The following is a 27,987-nucleotide window of genomic DNA, read 5'->3' as shown; positions in this document are numbered from 1 at the left end:
GCAAGGGAAAAGAATAATTCATATTTTCTGAAGGAATTTGGACAGGTCTGACGTGAGTGGTCTTTGAACAGGAGGTTAATTGCAGCCATAACTACAGAGTCAGAATTACTGCCTTGTATCCATTACAAACTGTTTGCAATTATGACACTCAGGAAAATGGGAGAAAATAAAATTCTGATTCTTATCTGCTCTAACGTCTCTACTTATTCTGGACACTATTCTGGCAGTGGAGGCCTGTGTCAAAGATCATGAGCGTAAATAAGCATAAAATCCTAAATGTTGTAAAACACACCATCCAGTGATAGATTTCTATGAACTCTGTTATATAGAAAGATTTAATACAGAAAGGAACCCAAACATGTGACGCTTTGTCAGAAAGCAAAAGATTACATAGTACAACATGTTTTTTGGAATGAATTTACAATGAATTTTAACTATAAAATAGAATGAAAGAAAGAACAGGTGAAACTAAGACAAATGCAGGGTGAATTGAAACAAAGTGCCTGACTGATAATTCCAGAGATAATTGGGAACGCATAATAGGACTTCTGAGGTCCCTTGTTTTGATAGGTGGGTTCTTTGTTTCTCTTTCTGCTTGTTTGTCTGCTTTTCATTTATAACGAAGGAAAACTTAAAAAAAGGGCAAGATTGCAAAAGCCAGCTTTTTCCTCAGTTTCTTTGGTGCTTTCTGCTAAGCAGCCTTGGAGCTACAAAGGTTCACAGTCTTTCACATAGACTTATGCCCTAGAAGTGTTTACAGTGAAAAGAAGAGTCCTTAGAATACATGACCACATAGAGAATCATACGAGATCTGCTGACAACACATCTTCAGATGTCTGCATCCTGGTAGGGTCTGTGCATGAAGAGGCCTCCCTGCTCAGGCAGGCATAGGTCACCGGCTCTGTGGAAGTAGTGATTTGGTTTGGAGCTGCTATATGTACTGGCTTTTGAGGAGAGAGTTCTGCAGAGGAGGAACTGTCTCTTTTGGCTTAATGTTTCCAGGGCACAAAGTCGAGGTTTAGAAGGAGTACTGTGATACGAATATCCTCAGCCGGATGACAGAGCTTCCTCTGAAGTTGATGACAGTGTTGACAGTGATCATTTCCAAGTCCAGCTCGATCGTGCGGGGTCCCTTCACGGGGCGGGTCATCACCAGAGTGGCACTGATCGGTCCTGTTTGCTGTGCACAAGACAAGAGAAAGCAAGTGAGATTGCCAAAGCTAGCTCTTCAAAACTACTGTCTCATTACAGCCTTCAAGCAGCCAAAATAGGTGTTTTCTGTTGCATTGTTTGAAAACACTGCAATTGGTGGGACAGAGTTTCAATTCAGCGTTTGGCTTCTTTTCAGTGTTTTGTATGAACTATTGCCTTCTACAGTTTGTGAAGCCTTTGGGAGCCCTGCACATGAAAGTAGCTGTTGAATACAGACACTTGCTGTTGCCCAAAAAAGAAAAAAGATGAAAACATTGATTTAGGGTATAAACAAGTAGTGACACCTTTTTTGTTTTTGCTTGCTTGTTTGTTTTTGTGAGGTACTATATAGTTTGATGTAAAGGGCAGTGTTACTGTGAAGCAGTGAACACCCAGAAGGGGTTATATTAACAGAACCTGGAGAACAGACATTGCCACATGAATGGGGTCTGGATTCGTGGTACATTGTGTGTGTTAATGGCACAAACCTCGCAGTCCAAAGAGAGTTTTGAGTATGTGATGGCACTTCAGAAAACCACTCCTTTACCAAATGAAAGCAGACCTTTCCAATATCTGACCAGAACAGTGAATTATGTGCATTTAAAAATCAGAGCTGCTGATGTTAAGACCAACTGCAGTTTGTTTTCTGTCGGGAGGTTACATGGAAAAAGTGCATCCTCTTTTACCTCAAAACTGGGTGTTTGTTACCTTTGATCTGCTGGATCAGCCCAGATGAGGGGAAGAGGTCAGTGGGATCAATAATGACTTTGCAACAGGAAAGCTCTTGTGAGATGTAAATGATCATAACAGGACCACCTTGTCAATTCAGGATTTTGAAATATTTTCTTTTTCTTACAGTGGGACTCTGAGGTTCTTGTGAGAAATATGTCCTGCAATCTATCCCACTACCTGTGTCCATAAGGGAACCTTCAGTGGCCACTGAACAGGACTTAAAGCCAATGTCAGAGCCAGGTTTTGCCTAGGGCTGAAAATCAGCCTGCTGAGTGTCATTGTCCCTTGTGGATGTGCTCCATCCTGTGCAGATGCCCCCATAATCTCTGCATGTCAGTGGTGTGGCAAAGTTGACCAGGGAACAGAGAGATCTTCTGAGGAAAAGTTGGATTAAAAAACCCCAGGTAATTACATTTTCTCTAACAGTGTCTGCATCAAATATGTGTCCTCAGTGAAAAAAATTCATTACAAATGAAAACAAGGAATCCAGAAAGTCAATTGTTGGCATAAAGGGGTGGGTTTTTAGCTTACTTTTTTGGTTTTCATGTTTTGTAATTCCCAGTGAAGAGTTTAATGAAACAGACAAGAAACATTGAATCTTTTGGTGACAATTGCTGATTCTCCATCAAATAAAAAACAGTTTGGCACAATAGTTTCTCTTGAGTTTGGGAGACCTGAGCTATTCTTAGACATGGATACAGCTCTGGGCTTTCCTAAGCCTACTGTCTCATAGGAGAAGCATGTTTTCTTTGGGTAGGTTACTCTCCTGAGAGATTCAGCAGTCCTTGCAGATCAGCACACTGCTCTGCACATCTGTAAAAAAATGCCTCATACTGAAGGTTTAAGTGATAGTCATTAAAATCTCAGTTCTGCTATCAGGACATTCAGCTAAAGAGAAGATACTGTGTGTTTTCCCTCAATGAGTGCAGGACTTACCCTCATGTAGAATTCCCTGCCTTCGTTCCCTGATTTGATCTGGAAGATGTAATAGGCTCCAGGATAGCGAGTTGTTGCTTGCATCTGAAAAATGTCTGAAGGCACAGACCTCCCAGACACCATGTCCATCACTCTGTACAGGATGGTGAAGGGCTGATCTCTGCACCCAGGGTTCTCAGCGGGACACATGCAGCGGCTGATTGTCAGAGATAGAATTGTCATCAGGGGTCACAAATTGCTGTAATCTTTGATGCTTTGTATGCTAATACAGGTGCATACATACATAAACAGAGAATGTTGTTGACCAGCTAAAAGAATCAATGAAACTTGTAATGAGTTTTAATTTTGGTATTCTCTGCATTGCTATTCTGGCCTATATCCTGCTTCCTTTTTCTTGTTTTCTAGGCCAAAATACCTTGGCACTCTCCTTAGATCAGTCAAAAATGTGAACTTTCTTTGAAGCATCTCTGCAGGTGTAAAATACTTGGTATGTGTTTGTTCTGATAATAATTTAAACTGGACTGTCCCCAGAATAATATTAATAGTTCAATCATTTCACTGATAGTGCAATCCCATCTAGACATGAGCCAAAGCCACCAAAGACAAAGCTCAGAGATCAAGAGTTCTGGTTCAAGCTGCTCTGGGAGGACTCTGTAGTTGGGCTCTGGGAAATTTAGATACACAGGCTTCAGTTGTTTCAAATTCCAGTTTAAGACTCTACCACCTCTGAAGGTAGGTAAACCCAGAACTAGAAAAACACTATGAGTCCACTCTTAGCAGCCCTGGTTCAGAAAGCAACGTAAATACATGAATAAATTATAAAGAAAAGAAGCTAATTATTAATCTCTTGCCTTTCTATAAAATACATTAGGCTACCAAGCAATTCAAGGTAATTGGATTTAGTGCAAACACTGTGGATGAAGTAATATGGACTGCAATATATAGAGATCTGTCTGGAACTGGAATATTTTGGGCCCCAGCAAATAGATACAAAAATGTGAAAGAAATGGGCAATTTTTAGAAATATAGGATTTATTTTATGGTGGCTCAAATGATTCCCAGTTGAGACAGTAGTAGTGCTGACAGCCCCATCCAGACATACCCAGTTTTTGGGCAAGACAGATGTCTGTGAACTCTTCAGAACTTTTAACCTTTAAGCAATAAGAAACTGTTTGTATCCTGCTGTAACTATCACCTTATGTTTTGAAGTACTTCCCAGGCATAAGCTAGTTACCATTTGCAGGAAGTGCTCCTACTAATAAATAGGCTGCATTTGTGCATATATAAAGTCAGTTAGTAATGTAAGTAAATGTCTCTTTGTACATCACAAGCCTTGCTGTTTTCGCAACTAACTGATATCTGTTTTTTCCTGTCTAACTTCACATATGTCTGAATATGATATGATATGATATGATATCATATATCATATCATATCATATCACACCTGCTAACCTGGTAAGGAATTGCAATTTATTATTTTTATAAAGCTTATCAGTGGTAAATGCAGCAACAGCATGTATACATAGTTCTTTAGACAGACTTCATGCCTGTGTTGTAAAATTGCAGCTTTTTTGGTTTACTTTAGATACAATTCTCACAGAGAGAGTTTGCTTTTGTGCCTGTGGGTATGTTACTCACTTCTCATTAATCTGGAGATAAGGCTCCTCACATCGTACTGGGTCTAAACATTTATATTCTCCTGGGATATTGAAACATGTTTGCTGTGAAGTGCAGGTGAAGTTTCTTATTTCACATTCATTGATATCTAAAACACAAGGAATGAGAGAATGGCTAAAGCAAGGAATTATGTACAAGACACCACTCCTACAAACTGGTTTCCATCTTAAGGAATTACCCCAAAATTCATCAAACTCTTGCACCATGAGAGGTGGCCTTTTTAAAACTGTCCCCTCTTTTAAGATCAGTTTTTACTTCATTCATTTCTGCTTATTAGAGAGGTCCCACATGCCAAATGCTGCAAAAAAATGGAAAGGAATTGGTTGCTCAAGCTCTCCAACCTTAGAGAATGGGAAAAATGGAGACGTGCAGCAGAGGAGAGAGCATTTGAGGTCTTTCCTGTGTAGTTGTTTCCTAGCCAATAAAGTCTTACTTAAAACAACACACCAATTCACCTCAGCAGGAATATTCACGTGATGACATTCTTACCAGAATTGCATAATTGGTTCCTAGGAGTATTTCACTGTGCAATGCCAAGACCAAGCATCTCAATTCTTGAAAACCTCTTTCTAGGCACAGGATCTATTTTCTGTTCCCTTCAGGTTTTAATCAGGGCAGGAATGTTCTTACCTTGGCAGCTTCTGCTATCGTCAAGCAAGTTATAGCCCGAAGGACAGGTACAGTAGTAAGATCCAGGCCCATTCACACACTCGTGCTGGCAGAGGAACTCTGAGAAGCTGCATTCGTCCATGTCTGCAGCGGAAAAACAAAATTTAGTGTCTTTGACTGTCCAAAGAGAAGTCCTGCAGGCAGGTGGCATCCAGACTATCTGCCCATCACCCCTGCTGGGCTGGCACTCTCCAGCTCCCTGGAGCTCTGCAGTGACCTGACAAAATGCTATACAAAAAGTTCTTACTTTTTTCCTAAGGAAACCAAAGCTGCTGCTGAACACAATGTATGGCTTTTATTTATTTATTTTGCTTTTCTAATACCTGTCACCAGTTGGCCATGTTTTCATTTCTGTTTTACGTCAGAGATAGAGGTGCTCCAACAACAAAGCTGTAACTGTAATTTGAAAGGAAGGACTTGGCAGTAGTTTTCTTTTCTCTTTTTTTTTTTTCTTTTCTCTTTGGAGAGCAAGCTTCACTTTCCCAGGGCCACATGGGTTCCAGCAGAACTCCTGCAGCCAGCCCTGTCTGTTTTATGTTTCTTAGCCTCTAGCTAGTTACTTCCAAGTCATTCCAGCAAGGCTACAAGAGCTCATCCCAGCCTGGGTCAGACATACTGGAAGGCCCAGCCCTCTCCCAGATACCCAGGAAGCTAGGCAGTTTGTCAAATATGTGATTGAAAGCAGAAACTGTGCTCTTTCCCCTTGCACTCATGAATTGACCAGTCATTGTGCTCTGCAGAACTGTGCTCAAGTGAGAAAGACGAACTTCAGGGCTGCACATGGAGGCATGGCTGACTGAGGGGAAAACACATGCAAAGGCTGAGGCTGAGGCTGAGGGAGGCTGCCACTAATCATTTCCTTATTTCCCTGTTCAGGGGAAGAAAGAAACAAAGGCCAGAGCCCCAGCCAGGAACTCCCAAGTTCTTATTCCCAGCTCTGACATGTTGACTCTCCCAGGCAAATCACTTTTACTCTTCAGACTGAATTTCCCTTTCTTCTATATTGGGCGCAGTCCATTTATCCACTTCTGGTGTTTTGTGCAGATGGATTGGAAAGTATTTTAAGTCCAAATATAGCCAAGTGGCTTTAGGGCTGAAATCAGATTATCAAAAGGGAGATGAAAGGAACTCTACACCTACATAGTCCTGTTATTGTGTGAGTTTCCCCAGTGAGTTCACTGAAATAAACACCTTCCTGAAAATACATGGACTGAAGGCTGACTCCATAAAGTGACTGAGATATCAACCACCCCCTGGCATCCTAGCCCAGACCTCCAGCATCCTGGATTTGTATAACCATTTGCCTTGCTGCTCTCAGGTGCTGAGGGACTTAGAGCCCCGAGGGTCCTACATTTCTGCTGCTGAGCCCACAGTGTTCCTACACACTGGTGAGGTTCTGCTGACTATGCGCAGACAAGATGGTTGGAATTTCAGAGCACATCTAATTAACTTGGAAGAGCTGTGTGATTAGAAAATAATGATGATATTGGGAAAGCCAGGTTGAAATCTCTACCTCTCTCCTTGAACTGGGGCAAGAATGTCTCCCAGCTTCAAGGTAAGTTGGCTGCTAGGCCATGGACTAATCCTGCTCCTGTTGAAGTAAATCTGAGTCCTGGATGTCTCATCAGTGTGTCTTCCTAACCCTCTGTGAGCCTCAGATGTCTAGTGATTGACTGTGAAGTGGAAGAAGCTCATCCAGAGAAACTTGACCTGCTTTGTCAAACATTTTCTTGCACAAGATTGTCAGGAAAAGATTTTCTGCTCTGTATCTGGGTGGTGGGAAGTCCCTTTTGCTGGCTGAGCTCTCAGACATGGATGAGGCTCAAGCACTGCCTTATGGGGAATTGCAATGAACTTACATGGTTCAGACCCCCAAGTTGTTTAGGAGGTGAGCACATAAAAAGCATTCAGCAGTCTAACTTAGGAGAAGAAATTCCATTAGAAAGCAGAAGACTAAGTTAGGTGTTGCAGTCTAAATGTTAAATGCTTAGGACTCTGGATTTTTAATATTTGTTCTTTCCCTTATGATAAGGACGTTTGCAGGAAAAATATCTTGGGAAACACTAATCATGTATGCTGAATCTCATATGCCTTCTGTCTCAGAAACAGCATGTTACATCTGTTTACTGTAAATTAAAACTCAAGTATTTTCCAGTGCATTTTTCCTTCCAAGAAATATTGGCTGAATTCTCTAATTTTATCAGGCTGAGGGAACAATAAGCAAAGAAATAAGTTTTGCCTTCAATTAAAGTAAAATAATAAAATAAAAACAAAAGCCAGAGAGGAAAAAGTACAGTGACATAAGCACAATTTATTCTGCTATGTACTGAACAGATCAGCACTAACTGTACTAAGAAATTGTTTCTAAAGTGAAGCCAGAGCCATACAGGGGAAAGTGGAGAAGGTTTCAGGCAGAAGTGAGCAGTCTGAAGAGCAAGAGGAATACATGCATTCAACAGACAAATGGAAAAGTGCTTTACGTAAAGTATTTCTTTAATCATGGAAGAATGTTCTAGGACTATCTCTACTTGCTCTAATAAAGCTTCCTGTTCAGCATTACAAAGTGCTTTCTTATGTTTTGCTGTTACCTTGGAGCTTTTGAACATTTAGCTTATTTCTTTAAAACCATTTGCAGCCCTCCTCCCCTGAGCTTTTCTGGGTATTTGCTGTGTGCTTTAGCTGGAAAGAAGATCATATGAGTTGCAGCTATCCTGCTGCTACCATGGACCATGGCAAATAACTTTTTAAAAAGTATGTACAAAACAATACCTTTGAAAAAGTAAACTTAATAGAATTGAAGAAACCAAACCAATAAATAAAGACAGTTACCACTGCAGTTAACTCCATCAGCTTCCAGTTCATAGCCAGGTTCACAGCGGCAGAGAAAAGAGCCGTAGGTGTTGACACAGGTCTGAGTGCAAGGGTTTTCACTTGTACATTCATTCACATCTATGGGAAACCAATACCAAATGCATCAGTGACTTCTCCCCATACTCCATTTTCTTTTTTTTTTTTTTTTTACTGCAGAGCATTTCAAAGAGATTTGCCATATAGTCAGAATGATTTGTTCTGAAAAATTATAACCAAGTCAGTGTTGTTTATTTGGATTCAGGCTCATGCCTGGGAATAATAGCCTGTTGGAAACACAACCTGTGTGGAAGTGAAGCATTTTGGGAATGTCTTCAATAAAAAAAATAACATGGAAGATGGGAATGAAACTTTTATTAAAATGTTTCTGTCCTTATCTTACAATTTGAAAACTATTGGAGCAATATTGTCATAACAGGCCTGAGACAAAATGCATCAGGATTTTCCTAAGGAAAAAAATGCAATGAGGAAGGGTCCTCAAGGAAATCTTGGGCTAAGGCATAAGCAATTTTTTTTCCTTTTAGGACATTAGCAGCTTCTGGCTATCATTAGCACAGACCTTTTCCTGCAGCATGTGGGAAGATACTCCCTGCTTTGCTAGGGAGACTGTGGAGAGGATGTGTTGACTTTGATTGAGGTAGCACATCACAGCAAAAGGTGGTCTAATGCATAGGAATCCAGTCTGGATCTTGGGAGATTCTGATTTACTGATCTGACAAAGGTTCCCTGCCTCAGGTGGGTCACACAGCCTCAGATTCTAATAGTAAATTCCATGCCTGAACTCTTGGTAATTCCACTGCATTGAGTGCATTGAGGTTTGGGCCTCTGTGCACATTTCTCCTGATACCCTGGTCATGTTGCACCTGAACCCCTTCAAGGTTCTGTGAAACTACACAAATACCTGTCTGACAAACCTGTGAACATTTTCAAAAGCAGTGCTGGGAAGGTTACTTTTGTTCTAAAAACCCAGAAAGTTTTAAGGGTGTTGCTGGGTGGGGAGCAAAGGTTTCAGCCATGGTTTACCAGACACCTACCTTGGCACGATCTGCCGTCATCGTTGAGGGTAAAGCCTGGGTTGCACGTGCAGGAGTAGGAACCAGGCACGTTGGCACACAGCTGCTGGCAGTAGCCGTAGCGACATTCATCTATATCTGTGCGTGGGAAGGACGGAAAGCAGAGTGGTCTGCATTTTCACATGAGACACAAGACAGCAAGCACACTGAGCCAGCAGTACTGATAATGCAGAAATAACCCAGCTCACTGGTTATGGATGTAACAGCCAAACTTCCAGCCCTTCAGACGTGGAGTTATAGTTAAAATACACCTCTCCCCAGAAGAATGTAGTCATGTGGTTTTATGCACATCTGACATCTGCCAGTGTGTTTGATGAATTGATTGTCATTGCTGTAATCTTCAGCTTAATGTAAATCAGGCAGCCCAGTCTGCTCTTTTAAGCAGCTCCCTCAAAGGATACCTGACAGCTGGCATAGCCCACCAGCACAACCACAGCCAACACTGCAGTGAAATTTTGCCAGAATCAAAATAGAAACCTTCTTTGCCTCCACATTTACCAAAGCTGCTCACTGGAACAGCAGTGTTTGCTACTATAGGCTTCTTTTTTTAGTGAGGATATTTTTGAAAGACTGTTTTTTGGAATAGTCACATTCACTTTTTACATTAATTTTTAACTGACAAATTATAGACTGTATAAACAGTTAATTTAATGCCAAAATAGCAGTTTGTGCTGAATTTTAGCATTAGCAATGCAACTGACTGCTACGAGCACAAGAAAATGCTCTAAGATACATCAGATGGTAAGTACTAGAAGATTTTTGCCCCAGAACTAAGAACTGAAATGAAACACCTGAAATAGTTGTCCTTTCAAAGCTTTAACATTTCCTTTGGTATCAATTGGTCTTTGATTTATGGTTTTTTTTTTTTTTAATGGATGACCTCAAAGCTTTGAAGCTAAATCCGTGTAATAGAAAACCCAGCAGATTATCTGCAGTCAATTAGCAAGATAACCTAAAGGCCAGGTCAGTGGTGGGGAGCACACCAGCAGCAGGCTTCACCAAATCCTGCAAAAATAACACAGGCTTGAAGTAAATTAATAACTCATTGCACTGACACAATGCATTACTTTAAATACATTACTTTAAATCACATAAAAGGAAATCTTTCAGACGGGCAATATGAAAAACCCAGTTATTACACTATCATGATGCTAGTTGTGTGGCATCTACAGTTTTGTTCCCTGGGGGAGTCTCTCTGCCAAGCACCCCACTGGCACTTACAAAGACAAAAGACAGTTTGCACACAGCTGCAGGTTTAACCATCTAGTTGACAAAAACGCTTAGTGACTCTGTTTCAGGGGCTCACAGGTACACATACACAGACACTCAGATACCATATCACATGAGGGTTTTACCTAAACACTGGCCTTCTAACAGCCAGTAGCCTTCAGTGCAGGAGCAGGTGTAGCCCCCCTCAGTATTTATGCAGATCTGGGTGGGGTTACACTGGTGAGAATCTGAAGCGCATTCATCTATATCTGCAACACAGAAATACAGAAGGAAAATGTTAGAAATAGCAACAACAAAAGATTTTTCATGCTGTGCAGTGTGTGCACTGCCTCTCTGCAAGGAACCAAAGTTTGGAGGAGTGGGGAGAATGACCATAACCTGAGAAAATTCACAATAATAAATGTCTGAGAGCAGTGAGAATGGATGGTGCACACCAAATCTCTTGGTTTTGCACATGACCCAGTGTTTCTCCTCAAGGAAAGTCTTGTATTATCTCAAACTTTTTGTTGCTTCCACATTTGCTATGTCACTGAGCTGGAATTTTGATGCTACAGGCAGTGTTCAGTCCTAGGGAGAGGCTGATGAAAGGGCTGTGCAACCCCACTGAAGAGTTAGAGATAAAGGGGGGTTTGAGAGATGTACAAACACAACTCAGAGACATAAAGAAAATTAATTCCTACCTTCACCAATGCAGACTGTCTCACTGTAATGTTTGAGACAGAAGGTTCAACCAAAAATCAACCTTTACCTGACCAAAAAATGTATACTTCCCTGAAATCAATTTCCTGACAAGAAAACTATTTTCTTTTACTTTTCCCCCTCCATCTTTATTGGTTTTAATGTATTTGGATTTTTATTACAACCCCTTGGGGTGTTTTTGATGTGGGCTTTTTTTTCCTTTTTTTTTTGTTTTTTTGCAGAGGAGGTGAATAGCATTCCTACATTTATATAAGGCAGGACCCTGGAACCTAACTGATTAAAAATGCCTTTCAGAGTCAGAAGTTCAGTTTGAATCACGCCTTGCACAGTATCTTCCCTGATGTTTTAGGCATCAGGTTTGCCTCTAGATGTCAGAAATGGAAATATAAAAAGATAAATTGTGTCAGTTTTTTAAGATTTCTATGTTTTATTTATTGATACCTGAACTGTTTTTTATATCAGCATAATGTGCCGTGGCCTTTGCTGAAGTACTATGTCATGCAAGCAATGCTACTGCCTTGATCCTCCCCTGATTCTTATTAACCCAGACTTTGTTAGGTCATGACTGAAAGTATCTCACCAATGCCCTGGGCTGGAGCAGGCAGCAGAGAGCAGGAATTACATCTCTCTGTCTGACCCCAAGGCAGCAAGCACAGCCAGTCAGCTGTGCAATCCTAGCAGGCATGAAATAACTGATCCAGTCTACACAGCAGCATATCTAACATGTTCAGATATATAAATAAATACATAAATATTATACATATGGAGAGAGTCTAGAGTTCTTATCTTGCCAACATCTGTACTGGAGCAATTTATGGTGAGTCAAAGCTGGTAAGATAACAAGAGGGGCACAATTAGAGGTAATTAACTCTGTCAGAAATCGGTTCCCATGTATTTATTGGCCGGATGAAGGTTGGCAAAATGGTGGGGGAAGTGGGAAAATGGTAAGATAACAAGTCTAGACTATACAGGTCCATAAATCTGTTGTTCAGTTCAACTATTGCTTCTGTGATTGGGCTAAAAAATCTGGGTCCTCCCTTTGTAGTATATCACACATAATTGGTAGTATCTGAACAGAGATTTTATCTAACCATAAATTTAAAAACAATGACATTAATGTTTTCTAAATGAAAAAGCTTTCTATTTGTCATGCTTGCTTATTGTTTTAGGGCTGGTACCTTGGGATCTGGCCAATTCTGCTTTTCCTAGTCTGCACTAAGCTTTAAAAGGAGATTTTCATTTTCCATGTTCCCTGCTTCCAGCAATATTAATAGGTGAAGCAAAGTGAAAACAAAATGAGGGTCATGGTCTTGCCTCATGTGGTAGCAAGGCTGTTTGAAGACTCTAGGTCCTTCACTCTTTTGTGGTGCATTTTTCTTGCAGGGGTACCATGTGTTTTTCACTTGAAGCAACAGGTGGCTATGGGATTGGTTTTGCTCCCAAGTTGTATTTGTAGCAGTGGCATGAGCTCCACTGCAGAGAAGCAAGACATTGATTCTCTTCCATTTGCTATATACCAAGCAGATTTATTTGCTTACTCCCAGTCTTTGCTTTTTGTGGTGGTATTGGAAGCATATTTCTATTTGAATGCAACATTTTTTACAATGGAGGCTTCCTGTGGAGTTTCTGCCAGAAAACCTGATGAACCTTAAATTGTCTATGCAGAACACCTTGACTCGTCACATTTTGCACTGAATAGTACCTTGGTGACTTCACTAAAGAAGTTTTATGGAACCAACAGGTATAAGCAGCTTTACTGGTGGCAGCAAATAATTTTGGTTGGGCCTGAATGCACACACTCAGTTCTGTATTGCATGTCTGGCATTCTCCAAGACTGCCCCTTACCACGACGTGCTATTAAACTCTGACTGACCCAGCCAATACAATCAAATAAATTATTTTTGGCAAGCAGCCTTCACAGTTGAAACAGGTAGTATAATTCCAGCCTGTCTGCCCCGGATTATGCACATTATATGGGCTCACTAAGTGAGAGCAGATTTTTGCACACTGAGAAAACTGTTGGTGCAACAACTGGCCAGCCTTTAGGGATCATCTTGAAGGATATCAGACCTGGGAGACAGAAGGTGCCTTGCCCAGCCTATTTACACAGTGCAGCATACAGTGAGAGCAGGTGTGGTTGCTAAAGGCAAAATTAGACATTTGACAGGGAAAGGAAAAAGACCTGAAACAATCCCAGGTTATTTCTGGGGAGAAAATGAGCCATAGAACGTCAAGAGGTTGCCTATAAGGGATAGGCATAGAATTTATATCAAAACACTTCCAGGGCATTTTTGTTTGAATGGGAAGTTGCAAGAGGTTGCAACTGGAACCTGACAATCCATGAATAATGCATGAATAATTTCTTGTTCTGGTTGCACAGCTTATTTCTGTCCCATTCAAGCATAAATCTTAGGTGTCTTCATGCTCTGGGACTTCAAAGCCCATTTGTACTACCTCTGCCTCTGTGATCATACACATTACAAGAGCACAGCTGTGATGCTAATTGTACATGGTAATAGATTTTCAATAGCTTTGTAGGTTCAAAGCAGGTAAGACAAATTCAGAGAATAAAAAGCTGTAATGCCTACTCAATACAAGGACAGCACATGTGGCTAAGAAGTCCCTGAGGTGCATTTTTTTTAAGCCTGGAAGAGAGTCTGACCCAGCATAACTTGTGTCATAGACTCCACTGTGGGCAGAAATACTGCCATGACTTGTCATCTGAGCCCCAAAATAAAGTCTAACCAGTGAGTTATTAAAGGGGAGCATGCTAGCAAGGAACCCTAGAAACCCCACTGCCCTCCATTCAAGATGTTAACAAATGATATTCGATGATCTCAGCGTCAGTGCCATGAAAGCATCACATGCTGTCACCCATCGCTGATAATCCAAGGATGGTTTTCATTATATTGAACTTGCTTTTAGTACCTTTTATCACCAAGATCTCTGGAAAACACTGCCTGCATCCAAACAGCAAGTCTAGTCTTTAATAATAGCTACTGTTATTGGATACCTCATGTGATTTTGGCTAGAGGACTCAGGATGTGGCAACAAAGAAGAATTGCCATGAGGTGGACTAGGAAGGAAATGCAAATTAGATCTGTCCTCAGTGAAGACAGACTAAAGTACCTGGTGGTTACAGTGCAGGACAAGGAGCCAGCACAGATACAGTGACCACACTGTAACTCAGGGGCTGAGAATTTATCTTGTGGGAACTCTTCCTTGCCTTTCATCTTCCATCACTCTGCTTCTTGTTTAAAAAATGGGCATTACAAAATCTCTGCCATAGTCCAGCCTCCTCCCTGTTTAGCATCTAAAACTCTTCAGGACAGGGCTTGCCCTCTTATGCACAAAACCAATCCACAGTGGGTCCATTTTTATTTGATGCCTTCCAATCCTAATACAAATCAAACTGGACTACAAAACCCTGCAATATCCCACTTGGTCATAAATACCAGTGCACCTGGATTTTAACAAGGAAATTCAAGATTAAGGAATTAAAGGACAAGCCTGTGATCACTTAACAAAACAGAAACAAGAGCAGGTCACAGACCTTTCTGTGTTGTAGTCTCTCATGTACAACCTGCCCCTATTATAGGAACACTTCAAGATACCACTTTTTCAGAAATTTTATGCAGACTCTACACTGGCTATTGAGATCTAAAATAAAAGATTAACCACCATTCTGAAAGCATTATGTTCTACTAGAGGACCTTGGAAGCATCAAAGGCTATTTCAGCTAAATTCTACTGTACTCAGAATGTTGCTGTTCTACCCTAATGGTGCAGGGAACCTCAAAGTTTCCAGTAGTTACTGAAGCAGAAAGAGAACTATTGACGTAGTCAGTAGCAAATTAAAAGAGTTTTTTGGCTTTCACAACTCTTCTTACCCTTACAGGCAGGACTGCGAATGTGGCTGTGCAATTACATATGAAAAAAGTGAGGATGTTAAAGGTTGTCATACATAATGATTTTGAACAAATTCAGATTTTCCCAAATGACTAGTGACTCTGGGTGACTCCTTTGACAGAGCAGTTGTTCAGCACTTTATAAGCACACTAGAGAACCAAGGCAGGGTAGGATGTATCACTTCTCTTGCCAAGGAGTGCTTGGCCAATGCTGCCTCTAGTTGTTTCAGCTCCTGCTTATCCTGCTGTGTGCTATTAAATTAGTGGTCATTTATTCTCTCACCCATCCTTTCAGTTGTTGTATTCCCTTTTCTTATCCATCCTTTCAGTTGCTGTACTCACATTACTGCTCCCACAGCTAGTTCCAAAGGCAGAATTTTGGGCAGGAGTCCAGACAAATTAAAATCTGACTTGAAGTGGGAACAATTCACTTTGTTACTTCCCAGAGGTATACTGAGAGCAACCACATGGCCCATCCAGACCATTGCTCTCTGCCTCCTCAGAAATACCACCTACAATGAACAGAGCCTCATGGCTCCAAGCCATGAGTTTTAAAGATCTTTGGCTTACTGACAGCATGGGAGAATAGGTAGATGGCATCTCCATATATGTTTGTAAGGAATCCTGTGCTGCAAGAGCCTAAGTCTGACTACACCAAAATTCACCACATCCCTCTCTCTTACATCAGTGTGTTTGCCTTAGAAAATTATGGCTGTGGTGGTTTGGTTTAGCAATTCTGGGGTGTGATGCTGTCTTTACTTGACATTTTGATAAGAGGTGAGGGGGCTGGGGCAATGGGATTTCATTTGGGGATTGCAAGGGTGGAGAAAGTTTTTTTTGTATTTCTGGCTGTCTGCCTTTTGTAGGCTGTGATGTGCTGATGCTTTGTTTTTATTGGTACAGATTGTATTTTTAATGGATGGCAGGATGCCTGGTGACTGGATAGATATAATTTACAATGTCAAAATAAATAAGTGAACTAATTGTGTTTAGCATGCAAATTACTAGCTTTGTGGTTTATTATCTGTAAAAGCTAATATTAATGGATATTAGTGGATTATTTAGAATTTAGCCACATCATAGAACAATGAATGAAATTTTTAATTTGCTGCTCATAAATTAAAGAAAAAATAAACAATTTAAAAGCCATGCATACACAAAAAATGGGGCAGCAAATTAATATAGTCAGAAAGGAAACCTACATGTGAAACTGCAGCACAACCCTACATCTCACCAGGAAAGCTAATCCTTGTCACAAGATCTTTTATACTGACTCATGTCCACCAAGAATGCAGGACTGAGACCACTCTTATTTATATCAATAATATTGCAAGAAATCACAGCATAAAAGGCAAGCCAATGCTCTGATCCATTGAATTAAGACCAGACATATTTAGTACTTCTCAAACCAAAGAGGCTAAGACTAGGAGTTCAAAAACCTTGAGAGAGAATCATAAATGTGGAATTCTGCAGATCTGCTTTTGGCTCACTGTTTTCCACGTTTGTGATAAAATGCTGAGAATCACAAGCTGGTGGAGTTAAGAACTAAATTGCAAGTGAAATCTTATATGAAAGTATTTTGCTAGGTATGATGGGCACATTTGAAAGTGCTTTTCAAGACAGACAAATGCAAGGTCATATATCAAGAGTAAAAAACATAGGTCAAGAAAATAACTTGGGGTTCTTAAAGATAATCACTTAAACATGAAATTTTCCTGACATCAGGTTGCTGAAAATACAAGCATAAACATGAGAACACTGAGTAGACACAGGAAATCGTTCTTACCACTGTATATTGCATTAGTGCAATAATTACTGAAAAATGTTTCTGGTGTCAACACTTCAAAAACTGATATTGCAAAGAGATCATACAAAGTCCAAAGAGTTACTCCATGCCACAAAAAATTATCTTAGAGCAAGATATGCTCCATTTAGTAATCCATTTAAGAAAACATTCAAGATATATTTGCCTGTGGTTTCTAAACATCTTCATGAAAATGACATTCTTATCTGGATATTGTCACTAAAGCTAAAGCAAAAGACAATGGGATGAAACTCAGTGTCTAGAAGACAAAAATAAAAATAAGACACACGTTTTAGTAGTACTACTGACTAAACATCTGAAAAACATAATAAAGCACATGGTAGGTGGTGCAGGGAACCTCAAAGTTACCAGCAGTTACTGAAGCAGAAAGAGAACTATTGACATACTCAGTGGCAAATTAAAAGAGTTATCTGGCTTTCACAACTCTTCTTGCCCTTACAGATAGGACTGAGTATTGCTGTGAAATTACATATGGAAAAAGTGAGGATGTTAAAGGTTGTTCCCTTATTTTAGGGTCTTATACCTCAACAGTATTTATTCTTTGAAATATGCTGTAGTGAAAAATATGTCTTTGAAACACCATTTGATGGGTAAAGTTCTGTGCCCTGTGTGACAAAAAATGCAAATTATGTGGTCAAGGTGGTGTCTTAAAGAATTCACTGAATAATTTAACACCATTCAATGTTTAGTTATTTTATGTATATCTATTACCATCACACCTGAGATTTTCTGCTTGCCTTACATAATTTTCCATTTCCTAGGCTGTTAGGAAATCTAACTGGGACAGAAAAAGTACTGAAAGTGGGGATAGGAGTTTGTAAAGCTCTTCCAAATGATTTCTCTATTGCAAAGTTTTAAATGCATGCATATACATTTTTTTTTTCACCTTAATCAATAAAACTGAATTTTAGTGAAAGAAATTGTACCTCTAATGTTTGTAGTAACTTCAGAAATGTGTATAAAATATGGAAAATGTTAATAACATTTTCGTGCCAAAAGATGTTAAGTCATCAGCCTAAAGATATTGGGCATACCAACCACCTTTCTTTCAGGACACACACAGAATGATTGCTTTTTTATGGAGGATGAACCAAGTAAAAGCGAAAGAATCCAAGTTATTACCACAGACAATTTGCTGAGTCAAAGAGCCTCAAGAGGACTAAACTGCAGGTTAGAAGATGCAGTCATGCAGGAAGTAGTAGATTTTTCAGCAATCTAGGTAACTTCATGAAGTGGAAAGGCAGGGGAAGAAGCCAGCAGACAATAGGAGAAGGAGCAGAGGTGTTTAGGAACTGAAAGCACCTGCCCTCAGGATGGTGAGGTTTAAAAATTGTAAAAAAAGACACTGTCTTTGCTCAGAAAAAAAGGATTACGCATGCAATGGACCTTATGCATTACAGAATAGAGAAGGAAACAAAGTCCTTGAGATCAGCTCATCAGTTCAGAGACTTTTCAGAGCCTTTCAGGCAGGGAAAGATTTTCTTGGGAAAAAGCTTCTTTTAAAGGAAAAAAAATCTTGGTACTTATGAGCGTGTGGTTACATACCACAGGACAGAGTAAGTGCACAGAGTGGAAAGATTACCAAAGCAGTTCCATCCCGAGGAGATGATTTGTACCTGCCACAAGAGGAACAGGCAGACTATTGTCCTTGTTCAGCCCATGCACTGGTGTTGAAAGTGGATCTGTGAGTGTGCTTATCCCTCCACAGGCGTGGTCTGTGCTCAGGGCACTGTGACCTTTCCAAGCCCTCGGGGCAGATCCTTTCCCGGCTGGCTGACAAGGGAATAACAGCACTAGCAGAGAGCTGTCATGGAAGGATGTGGGCTTATCATCTCTGAGCTAGAACCACGCTCTTGGAGACTTTGACAATTAGAAGTGAAACTTTGCTTGGACTCTGTGATCAAGAGGGAAGCCAATGTGGACAGCAGATTTCCAAGACAATATGCTTTTGGCAATGTGTGCTGTTTCGCAGATGGACTGTTACATTTTGTTCTCTTTGGAACACATTTAGCATGCATGACTTCCTTTCTTAAGTAATGAATTCTGATAATCATGCTACAAAATTCTGTGGGTCACAGTAGTAGCTATGGCTGTGTTTCCTTCTTTTCATCAGCCATTGACAAAGTGGGTATGTTTTTGCCATTATGATTATTTGAGAGCCACAAGCACCATGGGGTTCAACACAGTAATCTTGAAGATTAATTTGACAGTTGTGAGAGCAAAGGTCTTGCAGATTGGAAAAAGTTTGCCATGGAAAATCTTCTTCCCCCTTTTACAAGGAGGTGTGGGTGATTTTGGGGCCCTAGGTCTTTATTTTATTCTGTCTGTGTTTTAGTCCCACTGTTTTACTGTCACAACCCCAGGAGCTAACCCTGCTCTTAAGATGCAGCATTCTGGAAGAGAGGCTCAAAGCTGACAGCTCGTTCCAGAATTTCTGTCTGCTCAAACACTAAAGCTCGTTCAGTCATTTATAACCCTCAGGGCTCCATTTTAAAATAATACAAAGATTGGATGTCTGTTTTTTATAGGCATAATTGCAGGCCAGGACTAAACATCCGAGCTCAGTAACATGGGTATCAGTTCCAAGATTACTTGGAACAGAGCACTTTCCCCAATCTTCTCCCCCACTCCTTATTTGGACACTGAAAAATAATTTCCTCAGTAGTAGATTTTTACTCAGTGAAATCACATGTTTTCTCAAAACTTTTTTTTCTCAAGATAATTACGTTTGATAAGAAAAGGGAAGAAATAACAATGCCACATTCCTAAAGTGCAGACTGAAGCCAAATTCAAACTGCTGCTGTGTGGGGTCAGTGTTTTTTCCAAGGACAACTGACCGCGCTGAGCTTGGACACAATCCAAGATCAACTCCCTAAACACCTGTTTAATTGCATATTTCACTGTCTGAGGACTGGCCATTGATTGCTGAATTAATTTTTTATCTGCATCCCATATGCATTAGGTTATTGGTTGATGGCTAAACAAGGATTAAAGTGTTTTTTTCACGTAGAGGGTCAGTCTGGAAATGGACACCAAATAAGTGTGAGGCATGAATCTGTAATTCTGCTCCCTCTGCCTGGTATGAAAATTGCTCAACATGTGTCACAGGTTCTATGTCTGCTGCCAGCTCTCTGAGCCTCTCTTTTCACATTACTCAAAGATGATAAACAACAGATAAACTGTGAAGGGCTCTGCTCTCTGAGCACAGTTCTAGTCCTGCTTTTGTGATTGAGATTTACAGGACAGCCATGCAGAGAAGGGCACAGCAAGGGGACTGAAGGGCCAGCAGCCTCTCCCCTCTCTGCTCAGAGCAGACCTGTGTGTGGTTCACACACTTGGCATCATCTGCATGATCACAGCTCCTTGCTCCCACCAATTCCCAGGACTCCCTGTTGGTACAAGAGCACAGCCACTTGTGTGGACTATTCCTGGTGCCCCATGAGAGCTTTTGCACAAATGCACAGTCAATATGCTAATTCTGGGATCAAAAATAAGACAAGCTACTAATTTCAACTAAGAGCTTTGCTTAAATGTGGAAACTCCATGGGCTGGAATATAACTGTGTTTTCTGGATTCATGATTTCCTGCTGCAGGAATCTGCACAGCTTATGAAATACAGAATCCATGCTTGTGATTTGGGAATCTCAGCTCTTTTCCTGCTGCACTTTATTTCAAGTAGCTGCACTGCAGCAGAACAAGAGTGACCCAAGTATCCTGCTGAAGTGAGGCAGATGTTACTATTCCACTGATGACACTGAACCTGCTGAATTAGGAGGTAAAAAGAAGTTTCTGCTCAACATGGTTTTATCTTCATCATCAGGAAACATATTTTTCAGCTGAATAAATGAAGTGTTATAGTGGTTTCTCAAAATTGTCCATTTTGTATGACCATATGCTACACTGTGATCTGCTGGTAGGGTGGTGAGAGGAGCCAGTGAGATTTTATTGAGAATACTCCCAGCTGCTGGGAGGTTATCTAAGTAGCTCTTTCTCTTGCAATGGAAGCAAAAAAAGTGCAGTCAGAGCCAGGAAATGCACACTCAGAAACAAGAAAAAAGATCCTTACAATCATCCCTTTGCTGCATGATATGAAATAGTCTCATGCAAGAAGCTCTAGAGAAGGCTTATAAAATTTTACAGAAGAGGAGTATGACCATTAACACTGAAGAAGTGAATTTTCTATGGCTGAATCGTATGTCTTCTCTGCAATCCTATTGGTTGGTGAAAGAAAGAATATATCAAAAATAAAAGAGTTTAAAGTGTTATTTATAAATCTTCTAAACATGTCTGTGAAATCATATTGGCTTCTCCTCCAACAAATTTTTTCAAAGACTTTTCTGTTAGGGTACAGAACATGAGAGAACTAAAAGCAGAGAACTGCTATTCCCACTTTTGTTCCCTGGGGAGCTTTGAGAAATCTCAAGCACAAATAGTCCAGCCAGCTGGTTTAGCCAATTGGTGGTCAGTTTACATTTCCTCTAATAAGTGAACTTCTTGACCGTACATTTTAACTGAGTCATTAAGAGCTCCTTTTCCAAGTGTTTTGGCAGGCTAGAGAGGTCTGGGACTGGGAATAAACCACAATAACTAGTGAAGAAGAGAACAGTCCGACTTTTAATACGACAGGAGAAATTGATCCAAATGGATCCAGAAATGAAAGCCACAGTGAAAACAAAGGGATACAAATATCCACCTGCAGGTTATAACAGAAACTTTTATTGGAAGGGCTGCTTCTTCCATTAAACTGCAGCCACTTTGGATGTGCAACATCAAACATGTTGTGCAAACAACTGAAAATACAGAGAGATTCTAGGTGAGCAATATGTGAATACCCACAGAGATAATTCAGTATGAATGCTGTAGTCACTCTCACAGGATTACTTGAAATCCTCAATATACATGAAAAAAGATGACAAGGGATCTCTATTATGGGAAACTGGAATTGTAACATGAGATTTGTCACTAACTGATCTCTCACAAAAGCTTCAGCAATAATCACCAGCATCTCATTCAGCAGAGGACTGGATTTGAAGCTGCTTGGCTTGAGCATGCAAGGAGGTACCAGCTGGAGGTGGTATGGCTGCTGATTGCCTTGTGTCACTTGAAACTGTGTGGGTCAAACACATATACAAAGGGCACTGTGGTGCTTTGACTTCCTCCAAGGGGCTAACACCTTATTTCCACAACCTAGCCATTAAAACCAGGGAAAAGAGCCTTGCTTACAGCATGTGTATCTGGAAGCTCCTATGGTGAAGTAGAAACAATAACCAGAAATGAAGGAATTTTTTCTCAGTTTTTTGGTGAAGTGAATCTTCAGTTTAATGGAGCAAAAATTCAGTCAAGACCATCCAGATCAATACTTCTGTCTTATGCCAGGATCAATACTGAGGAAGAAGATCAGCCCTTATCTCAATTGATTTATTGATTGACAGGTGAGGGCCAGAACTCCTCAAAATGTTAGGTAACCTTTATTAGAAATTTTCTTTGATGCAGTTTCAGCCTCACATCTTGTCCTGCCTGGGAGTTTTGCAACCATCTAGAACCTGTCATTGTCCTGCTCAAAAGTGGCAGTCCTTGGGGCTAAACAAAACACAAATTTCTGCCTGTAAAGGCTCAGCACATCTCCTTTGAGATCTTGCTATAGCAGAATGTCACAAATCTTGAAATTTTCTGTCTTAATTTAGGCCCTAAAGGTCTCTGAATGGGGTTTAACAGAGAGAGACAGAGAGAGAGAGAGAGAGAGAGAGAGGCAGGAGAAAAAAAGCCCTTTGAGATTAAACACCTTTTTCCAGGGAGCCATGAACTGAGAGTAAGGAGAGCAGGAAAACTGCCAGTAGACATCCACATCACACACTAATTGGAACAAAGTAAACCTCCCATATCCACACAGTTTTCATTTATCCAGGACAGTTTGCAACCCTGTTGGCCGGTGGCAATTTTTGGAACATTGCAAGAAAATGTGGTTCAAGCATTATAAAGCAGTGAATGCCAAATCTGAGTTAAAGCCAGTTATTTGAGCAGGGGTTATAGGCATTTTCCAATGATCACCACCACTGAAATAAATAAATAGATGGCTTGCTATGTATACACTCAGAGTGGAATGTTGCCCAACATTCATAGCTCTTTGCTATTAACAGTAATGAGGACACAGCTGTCTGAGCCTGGAAGCCAGTATTTGCAGAGATTTTTCTTCTCCACTGGCTTTCTTCCACTACCCATTCTTTGCTTATAAAAGAGCCCAAAAGGTCCTAACATTTATACAAGAATTACCTTGGCTTTGTGGCACTTTTGAGATTGTTATAAAGCATGTTGACACATGGACAGATTTGAAACTCAGATGAAGTATGAAAAATAATTTTCTCCCCTGATAAGGTCCCAATGCCCTTAGTGCCAAGCATAACACTCTCTTTAGTCAATCATGACAGCTCCTGGAGCAGCTGGCAAGACTTGCTGCCATGGGCAGAGATCTGATGGTCTCCCGTCTTAAAAAGGACTTCTAATTCTCACTGCCTGCAGACCCTGGGGTTGTGATGTGAGTTTACATTTTACCACATGTAACTGGTCAGCTATGCAGAGCCTCCAAAGAAAACGTAAAAGCACCCCACTCCATTCAGAGATCTTGCAACACTTTAAAATCAGTGCTAAAACTCATGGTCTATGTGACAAAGAGAATACCACTTTCGTTTTATGAGAGCCTTCAATATATTAAAGGCTAGAACCAGTATAGACACAGGCTACTGCAGTTTCAGAACCATTGCACAAGGTGTGTTGAAGTTGACTTCTGTAAGTTAACTGGTCCTAGCTTCCACTTGAAGCAGGGACAATTCAATCAGACTGCTCAGGGCCTTTTCCAGTTGAGGTTTGAATTTCTCCTTCAGCTACAAACTTTTTGAACCTCTATTCGAGTGTTTGATCAAGTTCACTGTGATAACATTTCTCCTTATAGCTAATAAGAATTTCCCACATTGCAACTTTTGCCCATTCCTGTCCACCTGCAGCTCTGAGATGGGTCTGGCTTCATCTTCTCTTGATTACACACACATTAGACAGTGCAAGGCAGCAAGCAGTACAATTCCCTCATAGCCTCATGCTCTTAAGGCAGGGTAAATCCACTTCTCTCAGCCTCTCCTTGTATGATGTGCAGCAGTCTTTGGCTGCATATCCTTCAGCATGCCCAGGTCTTTTTCATGCCAGGAAACCAGAGTGATTGGGAGAATTGGGTGCCTGTGAAAGCAGCAGAAATTGACTGCTCTCTGAATTCTCACCCAGAGGTAGTTAAGGGAAAATACTTCAAATGTGAATCTCTGCTTAAATTAGAACTACTGTTGAGGTTGGTGAACTATTTCATTGGGTGCAGTACTAACACAGAACCAGACTGCACTACTCACACATACAGACCTGCACACTTCTGTCTCCACATCTTCAAGATAAGCCTACCTTCCTTATACCAGAACTCAGAAATTATTAACTAGTGCTACAAGCTGAACACCAGACTGGCCATATGACCAGTGTCACAGGCAGTCCCACCAGCTCTCACATTATCCATGAAAGCTCAGAAAGACACATGTTCACGCTGAGAATTCTCAAACCACATGGTTCATTTCCAAGTAGCCTGGCCTGAAAAAAACCCCATGTTCTTTTTAGGTAATTGAAAAAAAAAGAAAAGTAAATAAATAAAGAGAAAAGACAATGTTCCCAACCAGCAAGAACATTTAATCTCTGTGATTATTACTGGAGCAAACTCCTGCTTTTACTCTCCAGAAGGCACATCCCAGTGAATTTTCCATCATGTGAGCCGGCTGTAGTGGAAAGTTAATTTACATTTTTTTCTTTATGATAGTATTTTCTTTTATTATTCCCTTATTGCCACAAGGTCTCAGGTCATACAGAGTCACGCAAGGGAGCAGGTCCATTTTAGAAGGCACGGTCCCCAGGACAGAAGCAGGCCCAGCAAATTCTTAGCATGATTAGCTCTACAATTTGTAGTCTTTCTAATCATCTCCAATCAGATACTGCAGACAGTGCTTAGTTCAGCATGTCATGTCCCTCCCCAGGTCAAAGAGAATGAACCATGGATGGATCATATATTTCTGAAACAGTTTCTTGTCTCAAGCTTCTAGATGTCAGCTTGAGGTTTTTGTGGAGCAGAATGTCATGGAATTGTATATGTTTAGACCATATACATCACTTATCAGCTCCAGAATGCATGTGACCTGCTGGGCCATTAATGGGTATACTGCAAATTGTCAGCTGCTCGTTACCCTTACAGGAATTCTCTAGTCTGTATTGGCCTCTTTAGAGGTATTCTCTAGGACACACCTATGCCATAGTTCTCTGGGCTCAAATCCACGATTGGGTTTATTGCCTGGGAAACATGGAGATAGATTTTTCACTTTTATCAATTAAATTAATGGGCAGTGCTTGAAGTCTTATGTGTAACACTGTAAAGTTCTCTTATATCACTTTTTATCTATGACTAGTTAAACCTCTTGAAAATATTAATGTGAACAAATTTTGTCCCAAAATTAAATGTACCACCTGAAAAACATAATACAGGTTTTACAGAACCATATCTTCAAACGGCACTGATTTGGTGGGGAAGAGAACCTCCTTTCTAAAGCTGGCATGCTGCAGTCTTTTGGGATGAGTGCATGAAATCAACTGATAGCTGTCAATGCACAGTGCTGGCCTATTCCATCACAAAGTCAGCCCTGCTTTTAATTAAAATAATTTCAATCTGCTTCTGAAATAAACCTCCAGATGCAGTGCTCAGTGATTTGCTGGCAGTGAGTGTTGTATATATTGCTGCAGTTTACCTTTGAAGAGCATGAGCCTGATCCAAGGCTGCTCCAGCCTGTGCCGGGTTTGGGATTCCCCACAGGGTTTGCAATAGCAGGAAATTAGCAGCATGCTATAGCTTTCAGATCACATCTCCTCTCCCTGGCCTGGTTCCTGCTCCAGGATTAAGGAGTGGCAGTCTGGCAAGCGGAGTCTGTGCTGCTCCAAGATTCCTCCTTCGGAAAGGGGATGTCAGGCTACCCGTTTAAGCTATCCCAGCCTTGCTCAGCCATAGTGACAATAAATGTTATTTAATGGGTGGAGGCTCTTACCCATGCTACGAACTTTTCTCTGCATTGTTAGATAAAACAAACTGTTTTCTTTTGTGCCAGTGTGCACACTGGAAGCTGGAAATATATTGAAGGAGAGCAACCTACACCTGACAACATCTGTCCCACCCCCAACTTTTGTGAGACTCTTTCTTGCTAAAAATGGTTCCAGGCACCTTTTAAATGATTCTACTCTTACATTTTGTACTACTCCTCTACTACTACATGCCTAGTGCTTTCTTGTATAACTTGATACACTGCAGTGCCAAAAAGGGCTTTACTATGTTCAGTCTAAAAGTAATTTTCCTTAGTTTCAGCAAATTATACCCTATTCAGCAATAATAATTCTTTTGTACCACCCACCATACAAACTTCTGCTTCTCTGTCATTTACAGTTCCAATTACTGTCATCTCACCCTAAGTTTTGCAATTCACTTCACTCTTTCCATCAAAGTCAGCCTCAATAATGCCCCCAGCTTGCTGCTGCTCTATACTGAGATTTCCATAAACTTATCTGCATTTATCTGGTAGAAAAGTACTTACACTTAATGTCAGTAGGTTGGATCCATTCTCAACAGAACATACTGAAGTACTATTCCCTCTCTGTTCTGGAATGAGAATTCTTAGTAACACTGCCAGAAACTGCCTTATGCTACACTGCTTTTGACATCACTGCATTCTATTGATCATCTTCCACCAGATGACCATGTGTTAGGTTAACTTTTCACATGCTGCTGGGTTTCAGTCCCTTAATTTTCTGACCACACTTGTAGCTTTCCTAGACTTCTGTGTGTTACTGTTTATACAGTCTTCCCATTCAGTGTTACCTACAGATTTGTTGGCTGTACCACAAAACCAGTTGATGCCTTTGATCCACCCAGCAATTTATTGGCTCACAAGTTAAAGTTTCATTTAGTTAGGGGAATGAATGGAAAACAAGAACTTTACTTTAAAACAAACAAACAACAAGCTCAAAATATTATAACAAAGCAAACATTAAAATTATTTTGTGGAAAAAACAAAAGGAAACCCAAATCAAACAACACAGTCTCAGACCAAGCAGTAAATAGTGGATTCTTTCAGGCCCTGCAAGTTTATGGTGCATTCCTCTCCCTCTTCTCCTAGGGTCTCCCTGTTTACCTGAAACTCTTCTTTTATTTTCAGTATCTGAATGTTTCATGAACACAAACAGATTTATTCTCACTGTAGTGGCATTTTACTGATGTGGATCTGATCCATAGAAAAAACAGGAAAATTTTCCAGCAGGACTTATGAGTTTGTATGTTGAAACTTGCAGATGCCCAAGAGAAGACACCATCCACACCCCAGCTTTCAGTAAGCTGAAGGCTTCTGCCTGAAAACCTAGAGCTCTCAAGGGTTCCCAGATAGCTGCTTGGATACTGAGATTCCTCAAAGTAGTCAGTTCTGAAAGCAATATTGAGCAAAGAGGTTGGAGGTTGTGTTATCAGCTTGTGGCAAAGGCTGCAGACCAGACCAATGGATATAACACCCTAAACTCCCACTGAGGATGTAGGTCAGTGAGAGCAGGGGACTTAACCAAGCTTTGGGGACCTGCGCTGCATTTCAGCTGTCCTCACATCTACACTACTGCCTATCCTCTGGACCATCCTTCTCCTCACACTGCAGTGTAGTCTTATGCCACGGAGTGCCTGCAACCATGAGTTACAGCTGAAAGAAGAGGAGGTTTTGCTGGTGTCAAAACTGAAGATGGATTTCAGCACATCTTGTCACCCACAATGGGCTGCACGTCCCAGCTAAGAGGCACATGCTGAAACAACTGCCATGAATTGGGCTGGTTGTAACTCACATTCACCTTCCAGTAGCTTCATTTTCTTTGAAAAATTCTCTCATGTCATTGAAGGAGTAAAATGGGAAGGCAGGGAACTGGCAGATTAAGGGGTCAGAGCATGTTAAACTCCACACAACATCAGGCAGCTCTTCTATTTCTGCATGGCAGCTCTGTCATGGGTCTGGTGTTTTAGGGACAAGACAAAGGAGCAGTGCCAGCACATTATCACTACCTATAGAGTCTGGCAAAACTTATGGTCCATT

At 40.7% G+C, this 27,987-nt stretch overlaps 1 protein-coding gene across 1 annotated transcript in view; it reads right to left on the bottom strand.

Moving 5' to 3' along the window:
- Positions 1-302: 302 nt before the first annotated feature.
- The window catches only part of FBLN5 (fibulin 5), a 42,118-nt gene continuing 14,433 nt past the window's right edge, over positions 303-27,987 (bottom strand). The window contains exons 5-11 of the mRNA XM_085061532.1: positions 10,502-10,624; positions 9,108-9,224; positions 8,035-8,154; positions 5,167-5,289; positions 4,498-4,624; positions 2,860-3,055; positions 303-1,180 (exon numbers count right to left, since the gene is read on the bottom strand). Of these exons, the coding sequence (XP_084917658.1) occupies positions 1,019-1,180; positions 2,860-3,055; positions 4,498-4,624; positions 5,167-5,289; positions 8,035-8,154; positions 9,108-9,224; positions 10,502-10,624 (968 nt within the window). The 3' untranslated portion in view covers positions 303-1,018. The remainder of the gene's footprint in view (positions 1,181-2,859; positions 3,056-4,497; positions 4,625-5,166; positions 5,290-8,034; positions 8,155-9,107; positions 9,225-10,501; positions 10,625-27,987) is intronic.

The sequence above is a fragment of the Lichenostomus cassidix genome, chromosome 5 (genome assembly GCF_008360975.1).
Source record: "Lichenostomus cassidix isolate B80296 chromosome 5, HeHo_3.0, whole genome shotgun sequence".
Lineage (NCBI taxonomy): Eukaryota > Metazoa > Chordata > Aves > Passeriformes > Meliphagidae > Lichenostomus > Lichenostomus cassidix.
Note: the sequence above shows the minus strand (reverse complement) of the source record. Positions and strands in the feature narration are given on the sequence as shown.